This window comes from Acipenser ruthenus, chromosome 12 (genome assembly GCF_902713425.1).
Source record: "Acipenser ruthenus chromosome 12, fAciRut3.2 maternal haplotype, whole genome shotgun sequence".
NCBI classification, from domain to species: domain Eukaryota; kingdom Metazoa; phylum Chordata; class Actinopteri; order Acipenseriformes; family Acipenseridae; genus Acipenser; species Acipenser ruthenus.
Genome location: NC_081200.1, coordinates 546,513 through 569,971, shown reverse-complemented (window position 1 = coordinate 569,971; position 23,459 = coordinate 546,513). Strand labels below are relative to the sequence as shown.

Sequence of the window (23,459 nt, the reverse complement as noted above, 5' to 3'; positions counted from 1 at the left end):
CATGGTCTGGGGTGGGTTCGGTGTCTGACTCTCATGTGATTGCTGTCGCTGGATCCCATGGTCTGGGGTGGGTTCGGTGTCTGACTCTCATGTGATTGCTGTCGCTGGATCCCATGGTCTGGGGTGGGTTCGGTGTCTGACTCTCATGCTCCTTGTCTATTCTGTGGGACAGCCATTCCCAGTGCTGTCCATTTTTCAGCTGTGGTGGTAGGAAGCTATTTTACCTCATGTAGTTTGGACATCATGTAGTATTAATCTATTAAGGCGGTGTGTGTTTTAGCAATGTGCTAAATGTACATCAGCGAAAAATTTTGTAAGCTTAAAAAGCTGACAAATTTTACAAAAGCTTTTTACAATTATTTTGTCAAACAGACCAATTGCTTTTGATTCAGCAGCACACAGAGGAAGCTGACCCTTCTACTGAGGCAGCCTGCCGCCCTGCTCCTGCTGTTGTTTTCATCTCTACTGTTTTTCTCCCCCCCCCCCCCCCCCCCCCCCCCCAGGACGAGTTTGACGTGGAAGATGACATGACGGTATTGGAGGTAAGCCAAACTATAACCTTCTCATTATTCAATTACCAAGTGCTCACCACGTACTGTGTCAGCAGCATCTTGAGATCCACTCATCCTATTGCTGTGATGTAACGTGCGTGGCAATGTGGGCATACTGGGCCGTCTTTGTGGGTCAGTTGAGGATTTCTGGTTCCAGAGTCAATTGCATAGTACTAAAAAAAACATGACATCAAGTGTGAGCGTCTTTGCCTGCATCCTGGATGAGAGCACCTGCTACGAAATAGATAATCAAGCTCACGACTTCACTGCTCTGCTCTCTGTTGTGTGGGGCTCCTCCTGGGCACCACTCATCCTGACCTAGTTTCACACAATCTCCTGGAAGATTCAGCTGACCCTGAATGCCCTGGTCTGCCCCCCAGCCCCAGTCTTCACGCTACCCCTGCTGTGAGCACTCCAGGTCCACTGGCTGGGGCCGCTCTGCAGGGGAGGGCTGAGGGGAACTGACAGCTTAAAGGGGCTCCAAATTCCAAATTTACTTCCAAACTAAAAACAAAATCACTTTTTTTCAACGTAATGCACGCAATTGGGTCTTTTCTTCAAATGTACATTTATTTATTTGTTTACATATATCAGTTACTCTCACTCTCTCACACTGTCACACTCACTCTCTCACACTGTCAGACTCATTCTCACACTCACTGTCTCACTCTCAAGCTCTCTCTTACACACTCACTCTCACACTCCCTCTCACACTCATTCTCACTCACTCTCACACTCCCTCTCACACTCATCCTCTCTCTCACACCCATTCTCTCACACTCTGTCTCACTCACTCTCACACTCCCTCTCACACTCATCCTCTCTCACACCCATTCTCTCACACTCACTGTCTCACTCACTCTCACACTCCCTCTCACACTCATCCTCTCTCTCACACCCATTCTCTCTCACACTCACTGTCTCAGTCACTCATGCTCACTCACTCTCACGCTCCCTCTCACTCATCCTCTCTCACACCCATTCTCTCTCACGCTCACTCTCACACTCATCCTCTCTCTCTCTCACACCCATTCTCTCACACTCACTTTCTCACTCACTCTCACACTCCCTCTCACACTCATCCTCTCTCTCTCACACTTTCTCTCTCACACCCATTCTCTCACACTCACTGTCTCACTCACTCTCATGCTCACTCACTCTCACGCTCCCTCTCACACTCATCCTCTCTCTCTCACACCCATTCTCTCTCACACTCACTGTCTCATGCTCACTCACTCTCACGCTCATTCTCACACTCTCTCTCACACGTTCAAACCTGAGTAGCTTGATGGTGTAAGCGACTGCTACTTCATACAATATTTTCAGAGACAGGTAGACTTTTTTTCTGTAGTTGAAATAACATCTGTTTTGCTGAAATGCAATTTTTTTCCCTGCAAAAGGTCAAAATATGCACATAATCTATTTGGTCTCGGGGAAGTGTATTGATTTTATATCTGCAGAATAATTTGTCACAGTTTATGAAATGTTTAGGGTTTATCAAACCTGACGGCTCACAAATGCACATCTATTAGCTTTTCAGTCCGTTGGAAAAAAAATCATATTGTGAGGAGGCTGCAGTGAAAGTGAATTTGGTTTTCTGTTCACGATCTTCCCTGAGCAGCTGTTTTTATTAATATTCACCTGACTTTTTGGTCAAAGGCTTTTTGTGATCCAGAGACAAGAAGCACCTTCTTAGTAACTTCACTTTACACTGCCAGACCCGTGCAAGCAGCAGAGACTGCACTCAGTTTTAGAGACCTGCTGTTTCTCTTGTGTTTTTCCTGCCTTCTGTTCGTTATTATACAGCAGCCGGACACTCCTCTCCCATTGTTTTCTATTGAGATCAGCTGCTCTGTTATTAATCAATAACGGAATGGCAACTAAAGCATGACTGAGAGATGACACTAATAAACGACACCTGTTCTAAAGCCATTTCTTTCTGATGAAATCCTTCACAGGGACGCTCAAGCCCTGCTCTCCAAAATCAAACCATTCAGTGACTACAATGGTTATATCAGACACACAGTGGGAAATTAACAAATAACTTGAAAAAGCTGTCATCTAATAGTGATAATGGCATGGCTGTGGTAGGTTCCTCTGTAATAATGGAACACCCTCGTTCAAATAATGCCCTTGACCTTACTGGGGAGTTCCATTGTTTCCTCTAACATGCCACAGGACAACACTGCTCAGCAGCTGTTGTGTGTGAGAAGAGGGAAGATGATAGATTCAGTTAAATTAATATTATACTGACAGCTTTATGCATTGTTTCATAACCTCTGTGCAAGAAGCCACAGAAGATGTCTTGGTGTATTCGAGAAGGCATTGCCTGTTTTCATTCAGATTCATGTTTCTATCTCTCTCTCTCTCTCTCTCTCTCTCTCTCTCTCTCTCTCTCTCTCTCTCTCTCTCTCTCTCTCTCTCTCTCTCTCTCTCTCTCTCTCTCTCTCTCTCTCTCTCTGTATTGTGTAACTGGAGTAACTTTGCCCTCTCCACCTTCCCACTGGGCATGTTCCCAGCAGTCCATTATCTCACAAGCCCAGCTGTCTCAGGAGTCACACTCGTGTCCCACGCTGCACTGGTCCTCCATTGTCTCTCTTCATGGTTGCAGGTAGCCGAGTGGGAGGAGAGGCAGCTGGAAGAGCAGGTCAACTTCAACAACTGCAAGATCGACCCGGCGCCGTTCCAGCTGGTGGAGAGGACGTCCCTTCACAAGGTAGCTCCCCCCTTTCAGGGTTCTCTAGAGAAGTCTTTAGGAGGATCTTTAACTGCACCCAGCTGAACAGACCTGCATTCTGTAGTAGAAGATATTACACCTGCATTCTAGAATAGAGCACATCACATCGGCATTCTGTAACAGAAGACATTACACTTGCATTCTAGAATAGAGCACATCACATCGGCATTCTGTAACAGAAGACATTACACCTGCATTGTAGAATAGAGCACATCACATCGGCATTCTGTAACAAGACATTACACCTGCATTCCAGAATAGAGCACATCACATCGGCATTCTGTAACAGAAGACATTACACCTGCATTCCAGAATAGAGCACATCACATCGGCATTCTGTAACAGAAGACATTACACCTGCATTCTAGAATAGAGCACATCACATCGGCATTCTGTAACAGAAGACATTACACTTGCATTCTAGAATAGAGCACATCACATCGGCATTCTGTAACAGAAGACATTACACTTGCATTCTAGAATAGAGCACATCACATCGGCATTCTGTAACAGAAGACATTACACCTGCATTCCAGAATAGAGCACATCACATCGGCATTCTGTAACAGAAGACATTACACCTGCATTGTAGAATAGAGCACATCACATCGGCATTCTGTAACAGAAGACATTACACTTGCATTCTAGAATAGAGCACATCACATCGGCATTCTGTAACAGAAGACATTACACCTGCATTGTAGAATAGAGCACATCACATCGGCATTCTGTAACAGAAGACATTACACCTGCATTCCAGAATAGAGCACATCACATCGGCATTCTGTAACAGAAGACATTACACCTGCATTCTAGAATAGAGCACATCACATCGGCATTCTGTAACAGAAGACATTACACTTGCATTCTAGAATAGAGCACATCACATTGGCATTCTGTAACAGAAGACATTACACTTGCATTCTAGAATAGAGCACATCACATCGGCATTCTGTAACAGAAGACATTACACCTGCATTCTGTATTAAAACACATTAATCCTGTGTTCTACTGTATTTTAAAACATATTACACCTGCATTCTTTACGTATGGATTCTCTTCCCCTCATGGATGATAAACTCATTTTGGGGATGTCATCACAGCCCCCTGATTTATCTCGCTCACAAGAACAGCTCTTTGCTTTCACTTTTTTTTTTCAAAGCAAACTTTTCCTTTCCACTTGTTTACTGCTGCAGCCTTCACATGTCCGATTGATAATGTGTGACACACTCCTCGGCCTGCAGTCTCAACATTTAAACCTGCACAATCAGACAGAGCTGTTTATCACAGAGCTATGGAATAGTTCTCATGAATATTTAACAGGAAACGCCTACAGTAGAACCGGGTGTGCAATGAAGACACTCGTTCATTTCGCTTGCTGCTGTTGCTTGTTTTTTTTTTTGTTTTGTTTTATCGTCACCTAGTCAAGCAGCAAAACACAGATAAACATATTGATGACTGGAGGAAGAGCCATGAAGTAATCCCTAAGCCCTTGCTCTTCAAGTGTATGCCTAACCAAGAGGGAATGGTCTTATTCGGCTCTCTCTCCCTCGCTTTCTATACACACACATATATATATATATATTTTAATTGAAATTGCAGTCCACTGTTAAATAGTCCCACACTTGAAAAAGGCCAAGTGTCAAAACTCAAAACTCTGTTGTGAATGCTGCCTCAAGGTCTCCCTGTTCTACTGTACAATATACCTGCCTCAAATACAAAATGAACTGCCCGTCTGTCTGCCTGCCTGCTTGCCTTCCTGCCTGCCTGCCTCCCTGACTCCCTGCCAACCTGCCCGTCGGCCTGCCTGGCTCCCTGACTCCCTGCCTGCCTGACTCTCTACCTGCCTGTCTGCCTTCTTGCCTGCTTGCCTTCCTCACTGCCTGCCTGCCTGACTCCCTGACTCCCTGCCTGCCTGACTCTCTGCCTGCCTGCTTGCCTGACTCCCTGCTTCCATGCCTACTTGCCTGCCTTACTGCCTGCATGCCTGCCTGCCTCCCTGCCTCCCTGCCTCTCTGCCTGCCAGCCTGCTTGCCTGCCTGCCTGTCTCATTGTGGGATTAGTGCTGGTGTTTTATTCTGTTCAGTACACCCTCTTGAACCCTGTGAGCTAATGCATTTGAGCCCTCCAGATAAGAGCTTATTATCCCAGGCAATGGGCTTATAATGGAGGCGCCCATAGGCGTGCACGAGTCACGCTTACACTGAGCTATAACTGGAACGTGTGATTTTTGCTTGGTTAATGGACTAATGAAGGTTGTGGTTTTCCTCTGTGGGCAAATTGTCCATGAAATACATTTACTATGAAGGGGGCAATTTGTATGTGCCCCTAGGGGATAAATAGACCTATATCCTTGTGACTTATTGGTCCCAGATTTTTTTTTATACTTTGGAAAAGCGAGAGAGAGAGACCAGCTTTATATGAAAATAAAAAACATTCATAGAATTCAAGCACAATGTAACATAATGGCAGCACAGCAGGAAGGGTGGAAGCGGAGGATCACAGGAGGGGGGTGGAAGTGGAGGATCACAGGAGGGGGTGGAAGTGGAGGATCACAGCAGGAGGGGTGGAAGTGGAGGATCACAGCAGAGGTAGAAGTGGAGGATCACAGGAGGGGGGTGGAAGTGGAGGATCACAGCAGGAGGGGTGGAAGTGGAGGATCACAGCAGGGGTAGAAGTGGAGGATCACAGGAGGGGGGTAGAAGTGGAGGATCACAGCAGGGGTAGAAGTGGAGGATCACAGCAGGAGGGGTGGAAGTGGGGGATCACAGCAGAGGTAGAAGTGGAGGATCACAGCAGGAGGGGTGGAAGTGGAGGATCACAGCAGGGGTAGAAGTGGAGGATCACAGGAGGGGGTGGAAGTGGAGGATCACAGGAGGGAGGTGGAAGTGGAGGATCACAGCAGGAGGGGTGGAAGTGGAGGATCACAGCAGGAGGGGTGGAAGTGGAGGATCACAGCAGGGGTAGAAGTGGAGGATCACAGCAGGGGTAGAAGTGGAGGATCACAGCAGGAGGGGTGGAAGTGGAGGATCACAGGAGGGAGGTGGAAGTGGAGGATCACAGCAGGAGGGGTGGAAGTGGAGGATCACAGCAGGAGGGGTGGAAGTGAAGGATCACAGCAGGAGGGGTGGAAGTGGAGGATCACAGCAGGAGGGGTGAGTGGAGGAATCCAGCAGGAGGGTGGAAGTGGCAAGCTTTGCAAAGGGATTGTACAATACTGTAGTATTAACAGTAACTGCCAGGCTTTTAAAGCAGGCAAGCACCTGGCATTTTAAAGACTGACGAGTCTTGGGAATGTTTGATTACAGCAATTACAGTGTTGTTATGCATAGTTACAATTTACTTTGTGTGTCATTTTGTGTGCACAATATAACCCTAACCCTTTTCTGACACAATTTTGTACTTGCATATATTGTGCAAAAAGATTTACACATGAAGTGCATTGTTCTGTATCTGTGCATAATAACATTGTAATGATGTGTAAGTCCACATGTATTTACTAAGTAACTACTATGTAAATGCACAGTAAACAGAGAGACACTTAATGGAAAGTGTTACCAATATTCCTTCAGTGAAAAGAAACTGTGGATGAGGCAGGTGTTGAGTCCTCTACAACAAATTGCTTCAGCAGTTGCCAGAGAAACGATGAAAAGTTTTCGCTGGTAAAATACTGGCCACAGATCGATATGAATTGCATCAGTCAGTTGTTACCCCTGTGAAATAATGAATAATATATGGCTGTCATTTATTATTATATATCTGTGACAGTGACGCCCCCCTTGATTAATAGCACCCTCCGCGCTCCATGGAAACCGCTTTGTGATGTGCCCTCCGGAACACAATGGGAGTCAATGTGGACTCAAGCTTCACGTTATATCACTGGTCTTGTTAATGTCACGCACATTTTCAAATGATACAACTGATTTCCACCTAGATTAGGTTTACCTGTATGCAATATTGAAATGTTCTGATATACTACAGCACAATAGCACAACATAGCTTGCAGGAAAATGTGTATGTTTTATAGTTTTCTTATGGGTTTTATTTAGTAGACTGCATATTGAAAATCATTTCTAATTAAAGAACGCTATTGTATATATATTAGCATGATATTTTCACAGCAAAGCAAGCAACACAGAGTTGTAATGCTTGTCATGTTATTAGTGAGCTCCTGAGTCAACCCTATCTATCATCCATGTTCTAGCTCAGTCCCTTTCACGTCATATTAAAAGTGTTTGACTGCAGTTTACAATAAGCTATTCACATGTTATGTTCCATTTGAAATGTGATGGCAGAATTGAGATGTCTTTACTAAGCAGCTTCCCCTCCTCTGTAGACCCACACTATCTTCTCTCTGCTGGGCTTGGACCATGCCTACGTCACCAGCATCGGCAGGCTGATCGGGGTAGTGTCGCTCAAGGAGGTAAGTCTCAACACGCCCTTCAATCACCCAGTTCCCACGGCAACACTGTCTTTGTCTTCTAGAATGTGTGCCAGCATGAGGGGTTGGGGTTGTGGTTGGGATTAGCGTTGGGGTTAGGGTTGCAACAATGTTTCCATTGCCCAGTAATATCGTGTTCTGAAGAGGGCTCATCCTGTCTTGTTCAGCACCTTGATTTAATTATTTTTGAGCAAGTAAATCAGATGTAATCTGTGCATCAAATATGAATCTTGTTTGTAATGCATTTGTAAAGCATTATTTTTGCAGTCCATTGAACTGGTTTTCATAATGCACTGGTTTGTTATTTATTGGGATTTGACATTGTTAGGCAGGGTGGGCTGTAGAGGAGCCTGCAGCTCCGGCAGTCCCACGGCTCCCTGCAGTACAGTTAGCCAACTGAACAATTTTTTGTTTGAAACCACAGTCGGTATGCTGTTTGCCATGGTGATCTGTTGTCCTGGCTCGTGATCATACATCTCCGACAATTAATACACATGAAAACAAATCACTCCCCAAGGGGATCCCAGTGTAAAAAGCAGGCTTTAATCCTCTGTGTAGCATCCTGGTTTCAGTTTGTGAAAGGGGGTTAAAAGAGAGCTTACACAAGCAGTAATGCTTTAAATATTTATCATAAAAAGAAGTTTCTGTTCTGCGTTGGCCGTCTCTGACATGACAACTGTTGCTATGCAAAAACATGAAGCACTCTGACATTTCCCTTTTGTTGGAATGCGAGCAGCAGCCAGCGTTGCACAGTTATGCAATGTCATTTCAGTAACAGGCCTGTATTTGCTTCACAATGGTGTTCTTTTTTTATTCCAAAGCTGCGTCTCATTATGTAGCTAGAACAGGCACTGAGGACAGGTAGTGAATTTTAATGACAGGACCGTCTCATTAATTCCCTTTGTTGTGAGTTGTTTGGGTGTTTTTTTAAACAATGGGAAATTGCAGCTGGTAATTTGACATGGAGCTACAAGCTGTTTAGACAATGCTTCGCTCACCCAATCATGTCTGCATAGTTGTGTGTTTATTTGAAACCTGTTTAAATCCATCAGTGTCGCACCAGCCTGTTCTGAACACAAGTTACAGATCAGCGAGTGTGCAGCTCATCCATTACAGGACCATTCCATAAACTATGAACAACTGAAAAACAATGACTAAGATCCTACAAGAACAGGAGTCAAAATACAGTCCTGAAAACACAATCTGGAATAATCTCAAAGTGGAATAATCTCTACAAAGCAGCCAAATTGCTTGAATCCTTTGCACTTGCCATTTTTTGATTTTGTTTTTGTTAAATAATTTTGCCTTGGATTATATAAAAATAGCACTCAAGCTGACTCATGACATATAAAATAGCACTCAAGCTGACTCATGACATCCTCCAAGGCAGCTTTAAAGGCTAGGATTGTATACAATCCTATGAAAAGACATCCGCCTTAGCAGAGTGGCAAAGTACCTGCTTTGTAAACCCAGAGGGTACGAATCCCACACCTCATTACAGCCTACCCTGTACTCGACCCATTTGCACCGTCCACAGTTTTAGATCTAGCAGCACTGTAGTGGCATTACATAATGCATCCCTTTACAGAATAACAAGGTTTTAGCAATTCTATAACTGTGTGTAATTTACACCTCCGACACTGGAGGTCAGTGTGTTGAAATTGCATTGCTTTTTTTTCCTGTCCAGCTGAGGAAGGCGATTGAAGGCTCGGTGACGGTGAAAGGTGTGAAAGTGCGCCCCCCGCTGGCCAGTTTCCGGGACAGCGGCACCACCAGCAGCAGCGAGACGGAGACCACGGAGATCCACAAGCTGTGGGACCGGCACAAGAGGATATCTCTGCCACGCGAGTCCAGTCCTTCGGAGACCGACGACAAATCCCAGTGACAGGAGAGCGTGCGAGCGCCGTGGCCCAGGCAAAGACTCTGCCGGCCGGGACCCCAGAACCTATCCCACTGAATCCACTTTACTGCACTGCGGGGGTCCCCCAGCACGTAGAATTAGGAGCCCTTGAGGGACGATGAGTGTGTGTGCAGATAGCAGAAGAAAATGGGACTTTTTATTGTACATGTTGAACGTCTTGCAAGCTTGTTTGTCTGGGCTACCCCTGTCAATGAGGCGTATATGTGAAGGTTGTAGTCCGGGTTGAACGAGCTGCACGGACTCCCACTACGTAGAGCTTGGTAAGAGATTTCAGCAGGCGTATGTGTAATTGAGTGTAAGGAAATAATCCCTGCGCTTTATTCAAATGGGTAGCTTCGGGTACAGAGCATATTATAATCTTAAATAGGGACAAGTTCTATGCAACGGGAGTCTTATTGCCATTCTGTATGTACCTGTATGTCTGTACAGTACACCCACACACTATGGGTCAAGAAATGGGAAACAGACATTAGAATCTTTTAATCGATTTAATCAGAGCATGTGAATGATCGATTAATCGCGTATCTGTAAGTCCTAAATTATACACAATTGTGAAATGAATGTAAAAGTGTTTAATGAAAGAGATGACTTAATTTATTATATTTTATTTAGCTTGGACAGATTCAATTGATCTGTTTAACAAAAACATATAAGTGATGTGATAAATCAATTAATCTTTAATCATAAATTTATTATAATTTGTATTCCTGCATTATTATTTAAAACTCAGAACTATTGGTTCGGTTTATGGATGTAAATTACTGGAAGCAATCTCTAAACTTGTGGCCAGTAGTGTGTGTGTGTCTGTATCACATACCTGATTATTGCATATCGCAGGCATAATCAAATGAAGAGAAATGCGGTCCTGATAATGGTAAATGTCTGTTCGTTTGATAAATATTCAGGAATCCTGGCTATGCACTTACCATGCCTCTCCTCCAGGGGGGTTGCAAGCAGGCTGGGTTAGCAAGCTGCAGTACTGACAGCATTCACAGACCGCAGGACAGTGAGCATTGCTGAGCATCACCAGGGGAAGCAAATAGCACAGGTGCCTATAGGGGGCGCCACCAAGGCATTTGAATTCCTGCGAGAAAGGCATCTTGCAGGCATGGCAATTGGATGCACTAGTGGCACCCACTATAGGCAGCTGTGGTATTTGCTTCCCCCGGTGATGCTCATCATTGTTCACTGTTCTTCTTATTCACACCTACAGTGACTGCTGGTATGTGCTTTCCATGGTGCCTTGGTGCTATACGCTGTGAACTCATCTGATAGAGCAGCTTGCTGAACTGCACAACCCTGTATGTGACAGGAAACAGGGATACTGATGTGTCTGCTATTTAATATAGGCTGCTTGAAATGTACATTATCCAGTAACTAAACACACACTAGCAGAGCAGGGCAGAAACAGACAAGCTCTGTTCAGGAGTTCGAGGCTCCTCCGATAGATACTTTAAATACTCGAGACCTTTTCACAGCCCTTTGCTTTTTATGTGCAATCCATTTTTTGTTTACATTTGTATGCATGCTAGTCTTTACTTGCAAACACAGGACATGCAGGGAATTGAATGAGCATACCTGTCATACATTCTCATATATAGTCTTCCATTAGTCAGAGGGTCTGTGTGAAGCAGCCATAACAGTGCAGAACAAGGAGAAGAGTTTCTGAATATATTCTGCTTTACGGTCTACAGGCCTCTTCACACACTGACGCTGCTGCTATTGAAAAAAGACGTTTACAGAGCAATCAATCTGACACATGAATGGGCATCTACACACAAACCATACCCTACCACAAACACTGAACTGAATCCTAAGCTCAAGGTTCCTATTAGATTGCCGTGGGTGCGTGAATGCATGTGTACTAAAGTAATGACTGCTATGTGAAATTCACTTTTGTAATGTCACTTTATGTTCTTTGAGCAGACTAGCCCTGCTGTGTGACTGGCATATAGGGCGTGCCAGTGCACAAGGCCTGTGTTCCTAAGTGGCGGGCTCACACTTTTTCATTTAGCTGTGCTACACTCCAGACTTCCTCTGTTTCATTCCAGAAACACTCGGATTAGTCCTGACTACTTCGGTGCTGTAAGCGACCACCACGCCAGCTTCCATGTTACAGAACCAGCACCCCTGTGCTGGAAGCGTCCGGGAATGCCCCTTATTAAACTGGCGTGAGGAAATCAAAGTTGTTTCAGTCGGGGCTCAGGCACCACGTTATTAAAGATGGTGGCCTGGCACCAGAGTCTCAGCTTACCCCCTCACACCTCCACCCATGCATGGCAGCAGGCCGTCTAGTCTAGTTACTGAGAATGCATGCTGTTCGGGCTGTTTTCTGTAGACTGTTTCGCTGTTCAAATCCAACATATTTTCAGAGGAGAGCAGTACATTTTTATTATGATTATCATTGTTGTTAGTTTGTTTGTGTGCTTGATTTGTTTTTATTAATTATTCATTATTTATAATCGTTCGCCATTAACTGCCATTTCTTGAACCTGTTGTTTTTGACAACGCTGTACTGTAAAGTGCAGCAAAAGAACACTAAAGGAAGGTTTACAATTTTTAATATATTAAACATTATCACTGTAATTTAATGTGAATTAAATTTATACTGCGATGCTTAACATCAGGACAAAATATATATGTATTGTTTTAAGAAAAGAAAAATGAATAAAATTAATTCAGAGATTTGTCTGCAAGGATCCAAAACTTCTGTCTCCCTTTAAAAAACAAAACCCTGCCTGGAAACTGGAAAGCAATGTAGTTCATGTGAATGCTACGTTGTGAACAGCGATCACCAGGCTCAGATATGCAAGTGCAAGCAGTTTGGATCGTTGCACACATCCTCTGGTACAGAATGTCATTTCCTTTTTGTCCTCCTTCTTGTTTTCTTGCTGTTTAACTGGAACTAATCACAGGGGTAGAAACTGCAGGGGCAGGTTTTTAATGATTACAACTCAGATAGTGCTGAGGATTGTTCTTTGAAATCCTTTGAAATAATAGATGTGTGCAATAACTCCTCCTCATTTCATTTTGTAACAAGATTTACTCTACTACTTGACACGAATGCAAAATAACCTTATTTTTGTAAAAAAAAAAAAAAAAAAAAAAAATTGAAACGATTGTCTGGAGGTAACACTCTGTTCGTGCTTCATGGCTGTGCTGCCTTGCACCTTAATCACTGAATGTATTAGTCCGATCTTGCTGTCATGTTTTTGATGCTTAACAAATGCCAATATCTGTATATATATGAAAACATCTTGGGAAATGCAGATTAACAAATTTACAGTGATATTTTTCAGAACAAAGAAGAAATGTTTTGTATATCGGAGAGAAATAATAAACATTTTAACACATTGAAAGTTAGTCTTTGTCCATTATTGTTTATTACAGTATTGCACAAGCACATAAACCAAAGGAGGCATGCGCAGTACTTCCCATATGTACCATTCTACCAAATATCACAAAATACATTGCTGCACTTAGCTATATATTGACCAATACATTGCACTATATATTTCTCTATGTAAGTGCAAATAATGCAGTATACTGTGATCATCAAATATGACTTTTCGCTATGTGACGAAGACATACTGTTGAAACGCGTTGTTTGCAGCTGCATTTTTGCAGTTTGTTTTTAATGAAATAAACTTAAGAATCTTTTTAAAATATAAAATCACAGAGGTCTTGTCCGAGTTTTTGAGAGGGAGACCTGTCTTGGTGGACTTCGCTTGAAAACTGGAAGAAGCAATTGTGAGTTCACATAGACTTTTTTTTTTTTTCTTTTCTGTATATATTTCTATTTCTATTGGTATTATAATGTAGGTTCCCTGATAATGCTTTACTGTGCATTTTCAGTTGTGTGTTCTGTCACTGGTGAAGGTGTTTAGTTGTGTGTTTTTTGTCACTGGGTCAAGGTGTTTTAAAGAGCTTTTTGAAGAAATAATCCACAGGCTACAGTGATGCAGCACAGCCCCGTTTCAGGCTCAAGCTGCCTCATAATGAGCTGCACTGCAGACCCCCCGGGTTAGAAATCCAAACTTTGCCAGAGACTGTTTGTTTTAATTCATGTGGAACGCTGATAAGACAGGTGAGACTGTCCATACCCAATGCACACCATGCACCATGTGTTGGCTGGACTGTGTACTAGCAACACAACAGTCTTACTGCTGGGCCGTCAGTGCTGAAGATGGAAATTCTGCCCACAAGTGACAGATAAAAATGAAGTCTTTACTATAGATGTATCTTTACCGTTAATGGAACTACCATAACGTATATCTTTTACCACATTCTTTGTATTTCCATGTGTATGGAATCCTATGCAGGCCCACATTGATCCTATACTATACCGGACCCCCAGTGTTTTAATAGATGGTACCGGACCCCCACAAACCCTCTAACAGTGCACTGATTTGTAACGGTGATGGAACCTAGGACAGCTGATTTGGGATAGTCACTAATTTAATTCAGCCCGTGCCGTATTTTTATTGCATTATGACAGCGCGTCATCCTGCTATTGCCCTTTGCAAACTCCTGCATAGAGCTTTTGTGCACATGTCAATGTTGATTTCCTCACTATTAAATTCAATTATATGCATGGTTTCTGGAAGTAAATAGGAATGTAACTTTGCATTTATTTCACTCAAGGATACTCGGTGTACTGCACTGTTCCCCACTGGAATTGACGCAATGCCCCAAACTTTTCCTCAGTATCAAGGTCCTGGTTACCAACCATACAAGATGGGCTATGACAAGCATGGGATTTCATTATACAGTTCCTAATCTTCACGTCACTGTAATTATTATTCATAGCAGTATTTATTTTTTTTTTCAAATAGATTGATGAGGATTTAATTAAAAACATTTTTTTACGGTGCCAGCTTTGTAAACTCTGTGACAAGCACATGTCATGTGCAGAAATGTAACTCTTTCAATGCTGGAGAACAGAGCCGGTTTCATGCTTTTACCCTTATACTCTTCTGCAATTTGTAGGGATATGCTGTCAAGGGATAAGCAGCAACCTTTTCCCTCTACTGGTAGAAGTGAATGTAAATGATAAACCTCTCTTTTGCTTTGTAATTCACTGAAATCAAAAGGTCTTCAAATGCACCTTTAGTTTCCGCACAGAGTAGTCAGTGTGAGATTGTGAGCGCTTGCTGAAGGATGTCTATTGAGAGCCTGCTGCTCCGGTGGCAGAGGGATCACTCTATGTCTCTATAGAGACGCAAGTGGCTCCTAGCCAGCGTGTTGGGAGGCTGCTGTGTGTGCAATTCACAGGCTTTATCTTGTAATGTGTGTTTAAGAGGCATGTGTTGAAAAGCTCATCACAAAGCCGTCCCTGGGAGGAGATGCAACACAACATCTCTTACCTATTATTTCTAAACACAAAACACACATACCATTTCACAATGGCTTCAACACTGCCAGCACTGCACGCTGTGCACAGTTCTGAACTGATGTGCAGGGGTCTCCTGCCTCTCGGAAGAGTCATGCAAGCGTGGTACGAATCCCATTTGCAGAGAGTTGTCATTCCTGGTTGGGGGACCTAGGGAGCATTTTCCAATGTACCACATGTAGATAAGACCACATTTTGGACACATTTTATTCCAGGGAAAGTAGCACACCTTCTTCTGGTTCTGGACCTGCCCTGTCTCCAGCACCCCAGCAGGGCATGTGAGATTGCTGTGCTTCTTGGGTTATGGATGAGCTCTGTTCTCTGAGCACTATCCTGGTGTGCGTGGGTGAAGCACTGTTAGAATGCCTGACGCAAGAATGTTGGCCACTTGCTTTGTGAAATTAAAATTGTCAGGATTTTAACACAGTGTGCGATGCTGTATCGCCCTGAAGCATTGTGACGTCGGCAGGTTTGGTGCTGGAGACGGGGGAGTATTGAACTCTCTTTACTCAGCTGCAGGGTCTAACACAGCATCAGAACCACATCCAGGCACGCAACAACAGTTCACTGCAGGAGGTGCTGTGCATGATGCTGCACCGCTGCAGCAGGGCTGCCTGGTGAAGAAGGTCTCTCATCTCACCCAGGAGAGCAGGAGAACAGCTGCAGGTCTGATTTAACAATGCTGCTTCCAGTCACATCCATTCAACTACCTGTTGACTTGCTTATTTAAAACCTGAAACCAGGAAAGAGCAGCCTGAGAGACATTAAATGCAGAAGCAGTTAAGCTAAGCGAATCCACTGGATAACCGGACGAGACCATTCCAGGGCAGAAAGGGTTAGACAGTCTACAGGGATGTCAAGTATTTGTATGTTTGGGCCAGTGTGCTGTACAGCCCACCATGAACACAGCACGCTTAAGCTCCTCGGATGCCCCTGTGAAAACCGCAGGTGACGAACCGCATCCTCCCTGGGAACAGAGCACCTGATATTTGTATACAGACCACAGTGCATCACCATCAATACTGTGCTCATTGCATCTTCCAATCTTAAGCAAACCATTCAAATGATAGAGGCTTTTATTATTATTATTATTATTACATGCCCCACGGTGCACTGCAGCTCTCACTCTCTCTGCCTGTTGCTATGGTTCAGTCAACATGAACAGAATAACAGATGCTTGGCAGTAGAAAGAGCGTGCGAGCTGCTTGTGTTCCCAGGTGAGATACGAAAGCATTGACATTTTACACCAACCGAACAGCGCTGCCTGTCTGGAAGCAGCACCGCATGGGTGTCTGTTACTCTTTGCATCAGTGTGACTCACAGACGTCGATACTTCGAGCTCAGCCGCTGCACTGGGATAGGCTGGAAGAGATTGAATTCTGTCCCATTTCCATATCGCTCAGTTTCTGCTGGCTGTGTTGAAAAGACCAGGAACTCTGCATGAAAGCTGCAGCCACAGTGGGTTCAAAGTTGCTTCAGACCCCCATCACTGCACAAACTCTACTCACATTAATCGCCTGTTCTTCCCCTTGACTTCTACCGTGTTCATTCAGATTGCCCACCTCCCAAATAGGTTCACCTTTTCCAAGTCTCACATTAAAGCCAACCCATTCAGTACTACAATTAACATAGCATGTTTGAGGTACAACCAAGCAATAATCGCAGGTACAGATACAGAAACATGCTGTGTAACTGTTAGTTTTTCAAACCTTAGACTACTACATTAAGCCCTCTTAAGCCTTTTCATGGTCCTCCGCCTGTCCTTGATCATAACCGCTGTCCTTCCTCTAAGGGGGTCGCTTTCCATGCTAATCTTGTTGTTGCAGAACCTCACATAATAAAATATTCTCTCCAGTGCGGTTCTACAGCAAGGATCGGGCCCGTAGGAGCAAGCCGCAGCGCGTAATGAGTTTATCAAAAGAAAAATAATAAGATGTTCTGACACATTAATAAATAATAGCATAAATATATAAAATGAAGCAAAGCATTTAATCATCTAATTACACTGCGGCTGTCAGAAAGCAGCTGGATGTGCAGTGAGGAGAGGTTTGATTCCCAGGAAATTAAGATGCATTCCTCCCAAGCGACTTAAACTGTCAGCTAACAACACAGACACACCGGTGTGCTGTGCAACTCCGAGGGAGAGCAGCTCCTATCCTACCCAAAGAAACATGTCCTTTCTGCAGGTGTGATGCATGTGCTGTGACTCACTGTCAGCTAACAACACAGACACACCGGTGTGCTGTTTTGCATCACGCCTCGATCCAAGCAAAGCCATCCCATGTGCTGCCCTTCTCAATGTGTGTTTTAATAGCAAGCCTTTATTGTACTGAATAGTGTTGGGTAGACTGTAAATAACTGACCATTCAAGTGGTCTGATTAATCGATTGAAATACAAACGTATGCAGGTTTGAAGAGCATTTTTGACGCTGCTTGTAGTTTTCTTTAAAAAGTTTGATAATCGGAATTAGGCTAAATAAATCAGAAATAGTCCAATCAGAATTAGGCAATAATTCAGAACAAAACAGTTAAATAATAATTTAGATAACAATCGGCAATGACTAATGAGTTTGCATTCATTATCTTTATAATAGATGGTATCTGTGGAAGGTGTCGCTACACACTGCAGCCTGTAGAATTCATTTTCTCAGCTTGTTAGCAAATTAACCCCAGAAGGATGGACATGTTTTTATGGTTAATTAGTGTTTCCACTTGCCTCTGAGCTCGTAACTGACAGGGAGAGCGTGGCATGATTCTCAACAACGCATCCTACGAGGAAATCTGTCGCACCACCAACCCATTGCGATTGTGTGTGTGCATGCTTGTGTGCATGCATGCGTGCATATGTCTGTAATCTGGATGCGTTTGGAAGATTTGAACAGAGGACATCACAGCCTCCCTGCCTGCGTCCCGGACTGAACCGCTGGCTCTGCCTGGGTCCCGGACTGAACCGCTGGCTCTGCCTGGGTCCCGGACTGAACCGCTGGCTCTGCCTGGGTCCCGGACTTGTTCAGAGGAATCTCACTGAGGCGTAGAGCAAGGTCTGATAAAAGCACATGAGATACAGTGTATATCCATCTGATTTATGAGGCTCTGTTAAGGAACAAAGTAGAGACAGTGTATTTAAAACAGCTGAACAACGTGAAGTGCCTCCAGATAGACTGTGTGCTATAGGTTTAGGGTTTAGGGTTAGGGTTTAGGGTTTAGGGTTAGGGTTAGGATTAGGGTTAGAGTTATTTAAAGCAGCTGAACAATGTGAAGTGCCTCCAGATAGACTGTGTGCTATAGGTTTAGGGTTTAGGGTTAGGGTTTAGGGTTTAGGGTTAGGGTTAGGATTAGGGTTAGAATTATTTAAAGCAGCTGAACAACGTGAAGTGCCTCCAGATAGACTGTGTGCTATAGGTTTAGGGTTAGGGTTTAGGGTTTAGGGTTAGGGTTAGGGGTTAGGGTTAGGATTAGGGTTAGAGTTATTTAAAGCAGCTGAACAATGTGAAGTGCCTCCAGTTAGACTGTGCGCTATAGGGTCTGGAACAGTTAGTTGTTTGTTAGTTAGCTAGTTGTCTGTAAAATAAATAGAAGCAGTGATTTATTGGGTTTTAGTGGGTATAGTAAAGTATTATCTGTTAACAAATTGCAACAGGCAGTCAGTAGCACTGCTCCACGCATTTTCAAACATCCCATAAGATAGATCGGCCTTGCAGTGGTCAGATGCGACTGATAGTGGAAAATAATGGCTGCAGAGTAATCAAAAGGGGGCCAATCGTGAACAACCCAAATGCTGAGTGCAGTCTGGTGAACAGGCTGGATCAGGAATAACCCAAACGCTGAGTGCAGTCTGGAGAACAGGCTGGATCAGGAATAACCCAAACGCTGAGTGCAGTCTGGAGAACAGGCTGGATCAAGTAGAAAGGTGCTGACAATGTGGCAGCTTTAGCAGTGACGCCGAGCAGTCTGATTGTTACACATCTACACAGATAACACGGCAAGCTGAATTGTCATGGGAAGATTCACTGGTCAGAAGAGGATTAGAATTCTAATTATCTTAAACAAGCTTTTCATCAGATATCTTGAAAGCAATTACAGGTATCTTGCTGCAGAGAAATTGCCCCCAAGCAACCGAGTATTCTCAGGATCGGTTTCTCTTTTGACCAGATATACACATTCAGACAGGGCTCCAACACTGGCCGCTTGTAGAGCTTTCTTGAGTCAGTTTAACTAGACAGCGATCCGGAGCGGAAGAGAAAGTGTAAAATGGAGGTATGTTTTTTAACAACAGACAACACACCTTACCCCAGGTTGCATTCTGAGAAATGTTCACGTATGAACCCCTGCATATCCCCTTCGGTCACACATTTTTAATCCCATTTTTAGACATTTTTAAAACAATTGGTGTTTGAACTTTATGGAGTTTGAGAAGTTGCCCTGCCATAACTTAAAAAAAAAACATTTATGTATCATAAAATAGATACATAGATAGGAAACTTCACATGGTATAATTGTGCACACAGTGAAGGGGAATACACATCGTAGTATTTTTTAACTTCAACGTGAGTTATCTGAAGAAAAAAAAACATTGCAATAATTGAATTGAGGTACAGAAGGCAACAATTGTAAGCAGACGTTCATTGTTCATCTGAAATGGAGTGTCTGGAAGCAGCAAAACGCTTGCTGAGGGAGTGCTGGAATTATTTATAGAGGAAGTGCTTTGAAGATATCTCTAAATATTTACACACAGTGCATCTCTGCATGACATTTGTGCTTGCTATACAGATTAGACTAATAGATCGATAAATGAAATACACTACTGCAAAAACGAGGCAGTCAGTGTTGCCTGCCACGTACCTGGAGGAGTCTGGTGGACAGGGACGCATGACGCTTTCTGAGGCCTGAGGCTAACAACCTCAGTAGGGTGCCTTGTGTATAATAATACTGCTAATTACTCACAATGAATATTTCAATACAGATGCAGAACAGACTCAGTAGAAAGTCCTCTGTATATTTAATACGGGTGTGAATATTGACGCAGGGTAGTTCACATCTTATTTTATTTATTTTTTTGGTACGTTTTTAATAAAAGAGCACCTTACACACCCTAATAAACCTAATTATTCCATCTTGGGTTTTTGTAAAAGTGGATATACAGCAAACACAAATATAAATCTATCCCATGAATAGCTCAAGCAGCTGAGTACAGTGACGTGAGATCTATTCTGTGGCCGGGGCCCTGCTGGTGGATCTCAGCACTGCATCTCGGAGTGGTAGGCTGGCGGCGGATCTGCCGTGTGGTTCCTCTTCACACTGATCACCAGCATGTCTGCCTCGCTCAGGGCGCAGCTCACTGACAGCGGGTCCATGTCCTCTGGCAGCTGCACCTTGTGGGTGAACGTGTTGCTGACTGTCCCGTCCTCTGCCACCTGGGGAAGGAGGAGCTGCAGTTAAACCTGTTCCACCAGAGGAACGGGCTGCTGGTGTTAAAGAAGTCATTGATCACGCCAGACTTCTGAACAATGAGTCTAGAAGCCATTAACTCAAAAGAGCTTCACTCACACAACGCTACAGTGTAGCAGGGTAGCAGCCTGCAGATATTACAGCAGCACCTGTTCTTATACTAGTTAAGATTCATTTTGTGTTTCTTTTTCTCTTTTTGTTTAGATAATAATAATAATAATAATAATAATAATAATAATAATAATAATAATAATAATAAAGGAAAAATACATGGTCTCCCACTGAACTTATAGGCACAATATAGTGAAATAGTAAAGTAAACGCTATCAGCTGTAGAAACACATTTTCGCCTCCCTCGCTCTGTTTGTGTTACGGCTTTGCTGTAGCCCCCCCCCCCCTGCTGCTCCCTCCCTCTCCCCCTGCAGTGCTTTTTGATGGTACCTGCTCAGCGTGGATCACGATGTGGTAGTTATAGGTCATTACCACCACATCCTGGGGCTCAAACTGACTGACATCAGCAGACATTTGGTACATGTCTCCCACTGATCGGAGCGTCCCCAGACTGGCAGGGCGAGCAGACACGGGAGCTGCAGGGAGGAGAGGGGAGCAGGGAGAGGGGAGCGGGGAGCGGGGTGAGGGGAGAGGGGAGAGGGGAGAGGGGAGAGGGGAGCGGGGAGAGGGGAGCGGGAAGAGGGGAGCGAGGTGAGGGGTGAGGGGAGAGGGGAGAGGGGAGCGGGGAGAGGGGAGAGGGGAGAGGGGAGAGGGGAGAGGGGAGAGGGGAGCCGGGAGCGGGGTGAGGGGAGAGGGGAGAGGGGAGGGGAGCGGGGAGCGGGAAGAGGGGAGCGGGGTGAGGGGAGAGGGGAGAGGGGAGCGGGGAGCGGGAAGAGGGGAGCGGGGTGAGGGGAGAGGGGAGAGGGGAGCGGGGAGCGGGAAGAGGGGAGCGGGGTGAGGGGAGAGGGGAGAGGGGAGCGGGAAGAGGGGAGCGAGGTGAGGGGTGAGGGGAGAGGGGAGAGGGGAGCGGGGAGAGGGGAGAGGGGAGAGGGGAGAGGGGAGAGGGGAGCCGGGAGCGGGGTGAGGGGAGAGGGGAGAGGGGAGGGGAGCGGGGAGCGGGAAGAGGGGAGCGGGGTGAGGGGAGAGGGGAGCGGGGAGAGGGGAGCGGGAAGAGGGGAGCGAGGTGAGGGGTGAGGGGAGAGGGGAGAGGGGAGCGGGGAGAGGGGAGAGGGGAGCGGGGTGAGGGGAGAGGGGAGAGGGGAGCGGGGAGCGGGAAGAGGGGAGCGGGGTGACGGGAGAGGGGAGAGGGGAGCGGGAAGAGGGGAGCGAGGTGAGGGGTGAGGGGAGAGGGGAGAGGGGAGCGGGGAGCGGGAAGAGGGGAGCGGGGTGAGGGGAGCGGGGAGCGGGGAGCGGGGAGAGGGGAGAGGGGAGCGGGGAGAGGGGAGAGGGGAGTAAAACAAATAAATAAATCTAAAGTTTTAGCAACACAATGAAACATACAGTACTGGCACTAGCTAAGTTGATAATGCACATTTCTCATCTTGAGTCTGAATTTAGGTTCACCTTCCCTGTCTTTTAAAACATAACACTTTAATGAAACTATTCTTCTACTGTTAACTATATCAGGCAAAGAGCTTCATTGAAGAACACATTGAGAAACGTTTTGTCATGGACTTGTAAAGTTTATTTTAGTATTACTAAATATACCAGTGTTTTTACAGGTACGGGTGATCATCATAATATATTACTAAATATACCAGTGTTTTTACAGGTACGGGTGATCATCATAATCACAGATACATTTTGGAATCAACCTCCTTTCTCTGGCAGCTAAAGGTTCAACTTCCTCATTGAAGTGCTACTTCCAGTATATGTGCTATAACATTGCACTGCCCTGTATGGATTTGTACAGACCTGCATATCTGAAGGGCTCCCTGCACTGGCTGTGTCGGAGGGGGATGCTGCCGGCCTCGTCCCTGAAGTCCCGGTAAGCAGAGGACGGTTCCCCTGGAGAGCTTCCCCCCGGCCGGAACGAGCTGCTGCAGTGCTGTGAGCGATAGGAGGAGGAGGAGGAGGAGGAGGAAGACATGCTGCTGCTTCTGGAGGAGACACACACACACACACACACACACACACACACACTGCGGCCTCCCAACGGCACGGCTGCTGCTGGGGTGCAGGTGATGACGCGCTGGTCTTCATGTTTCCATAATAAGAAGTGCTCTTGAACCAGCAGTAATAATCCCCCCACCCCCTCCTTTACAGAGATTGCAAAGCCATTTAGTCATGGGGGCTTAAAAAAGACCTGGGCCCTATGGAATGAGTGATAGCGCTGGCTTCTCTGATACGGCTCTGTAGTGCATGCAGTGCTCATGGTAAACGGGAGATAGAGTGAGGTGCTTGCTGAGCCGCACATATTGCTGTGCTTGTCACAGGAGACACTTTGTGTAAGATAGCGCTTAGTCTTAGAGACCAGTTGGCCCAGTTGAAATAATTCCCGTGATGGGTAACACTGGCCTTTGCTTGATAATTTGTATGATCTTGAGTTCCTCAAATCACAGTTACCCCGTTATTAAACTGCACATGACTGACTGATGCTGATGCTGTTCAAAAAGGTGACATTGCAAACCTGTCGCTGAGATCACAACACAGTGCAGTCAAAAACCATCCAAATGACTGGCTAACAAGAGGCTGTTTCAAACCTCCCAGCACAGATTCAGGAGCGTTGCTGTGTGTGTCGTGTCTCCCGTCTTGATTGTAGAGAAGCCCATATGCATCGTCCCCAAGCAGTCCTGACCTCACTCCACTCATGAGACAGCAGTGCAGGGGGGTTCATTAGACACACAAGCCCCTGCCCCTGTGGAGGAACTCAAGGCTTCTGTCTGCAATGCTCTTCATCTGATAACTAGGGCAAGGTTGTTTAATGTGCCCACCCTGACTGCAATATAGGGACCTTCACGCTAAGTGTGGTCAGACTT

At 45.1% G+C, this 23,459-nt stretch overlaps 2 protein-coding genes across 5 annotated transcripts in view; one reads left to right on the top strand and one right to left on the bottom strand.

The window, feature by feature from the left end:
- The window catches only part of LOC117417169 (chloride channel protein 2-like), a 123,111-nt gene extending 110,102 nt beyond the window's left edge, over positions 1-13,009 (top strand). For all 4 annotated transcript variants that reach the window (XM_059034242.1, XM_059034241.1, XM_059034244.1 and 1 more), the window contains 4 exons: positions 504-542; positions 3,163-3,267; positions 7,625-7,711; positions 9,417-13,009. In XM_059034242.1, coding sequence (XP_058890225.1) covers positions 504-542; positions 3,163-3,267; positions 7,625-7,711; positions 9,417-9,614 — 429 coding nt within the window. In that variant the 3' untranslated portion in view covers positions 9,615-13,009. The remainder of the gene's footprint in view (positions 1-503; positions 543-3,162; positions 3,268-7,624; positions 7,712-9,416) is intronic.
- A 6,593-nt stretch (positions 13,010-19,602) lies between these two features.
- LOC117417182 (heat shock protein beta-7-like) lies at positions 19,603-22,626 on the bottom strand. Its single transcript, XM_034029163.3, has 3 exons — positions 22,396-22,626; positions 20,932-21,077; positions 19,603-20,456 (listed from the first exon to the last, which is right to left on the bottom strand). The coding sequence occupies exons 1-3, from the start codon at positions 22,568-22,570 to the stop codon at positions 20,280-20,282; spliced, it is 498 nt and encodes a 165-aa protein (XP_033885054.3). The 5' UTR covers positions 22,571-22,626; the 3' UTR covers positions 19,603-20,279.
- Between the last annotated feature and the right edge of the window lie 833 nt (positions 22,627-23,459).

Bases quoted from the DNA above. Each gene is read 5' to 3' on its own strand.
- LOC117417182 (XM_034029163.3), bottom strand. From the start codon at position 22,570: ATGTCTTCCTCCTCCTCCTCCTCCTCCTCCTATCGCTCACAGCACTGC. The intron at 21,078-22,395 runs GTCTGTACAAAT...TCCTCCCTGCAG, and splicing joins GGAGCCCTTCAGATATGCAG to CTCCCGTGTCTGCTCGCCCT. The intron at 20,457-20,931 runs GTACCATCAAAA...CTCCTTCCCCAG, and splicing joins TCGTGATCCACGCTGAGCAG to GTGGCAGAGGACGGGACAGT.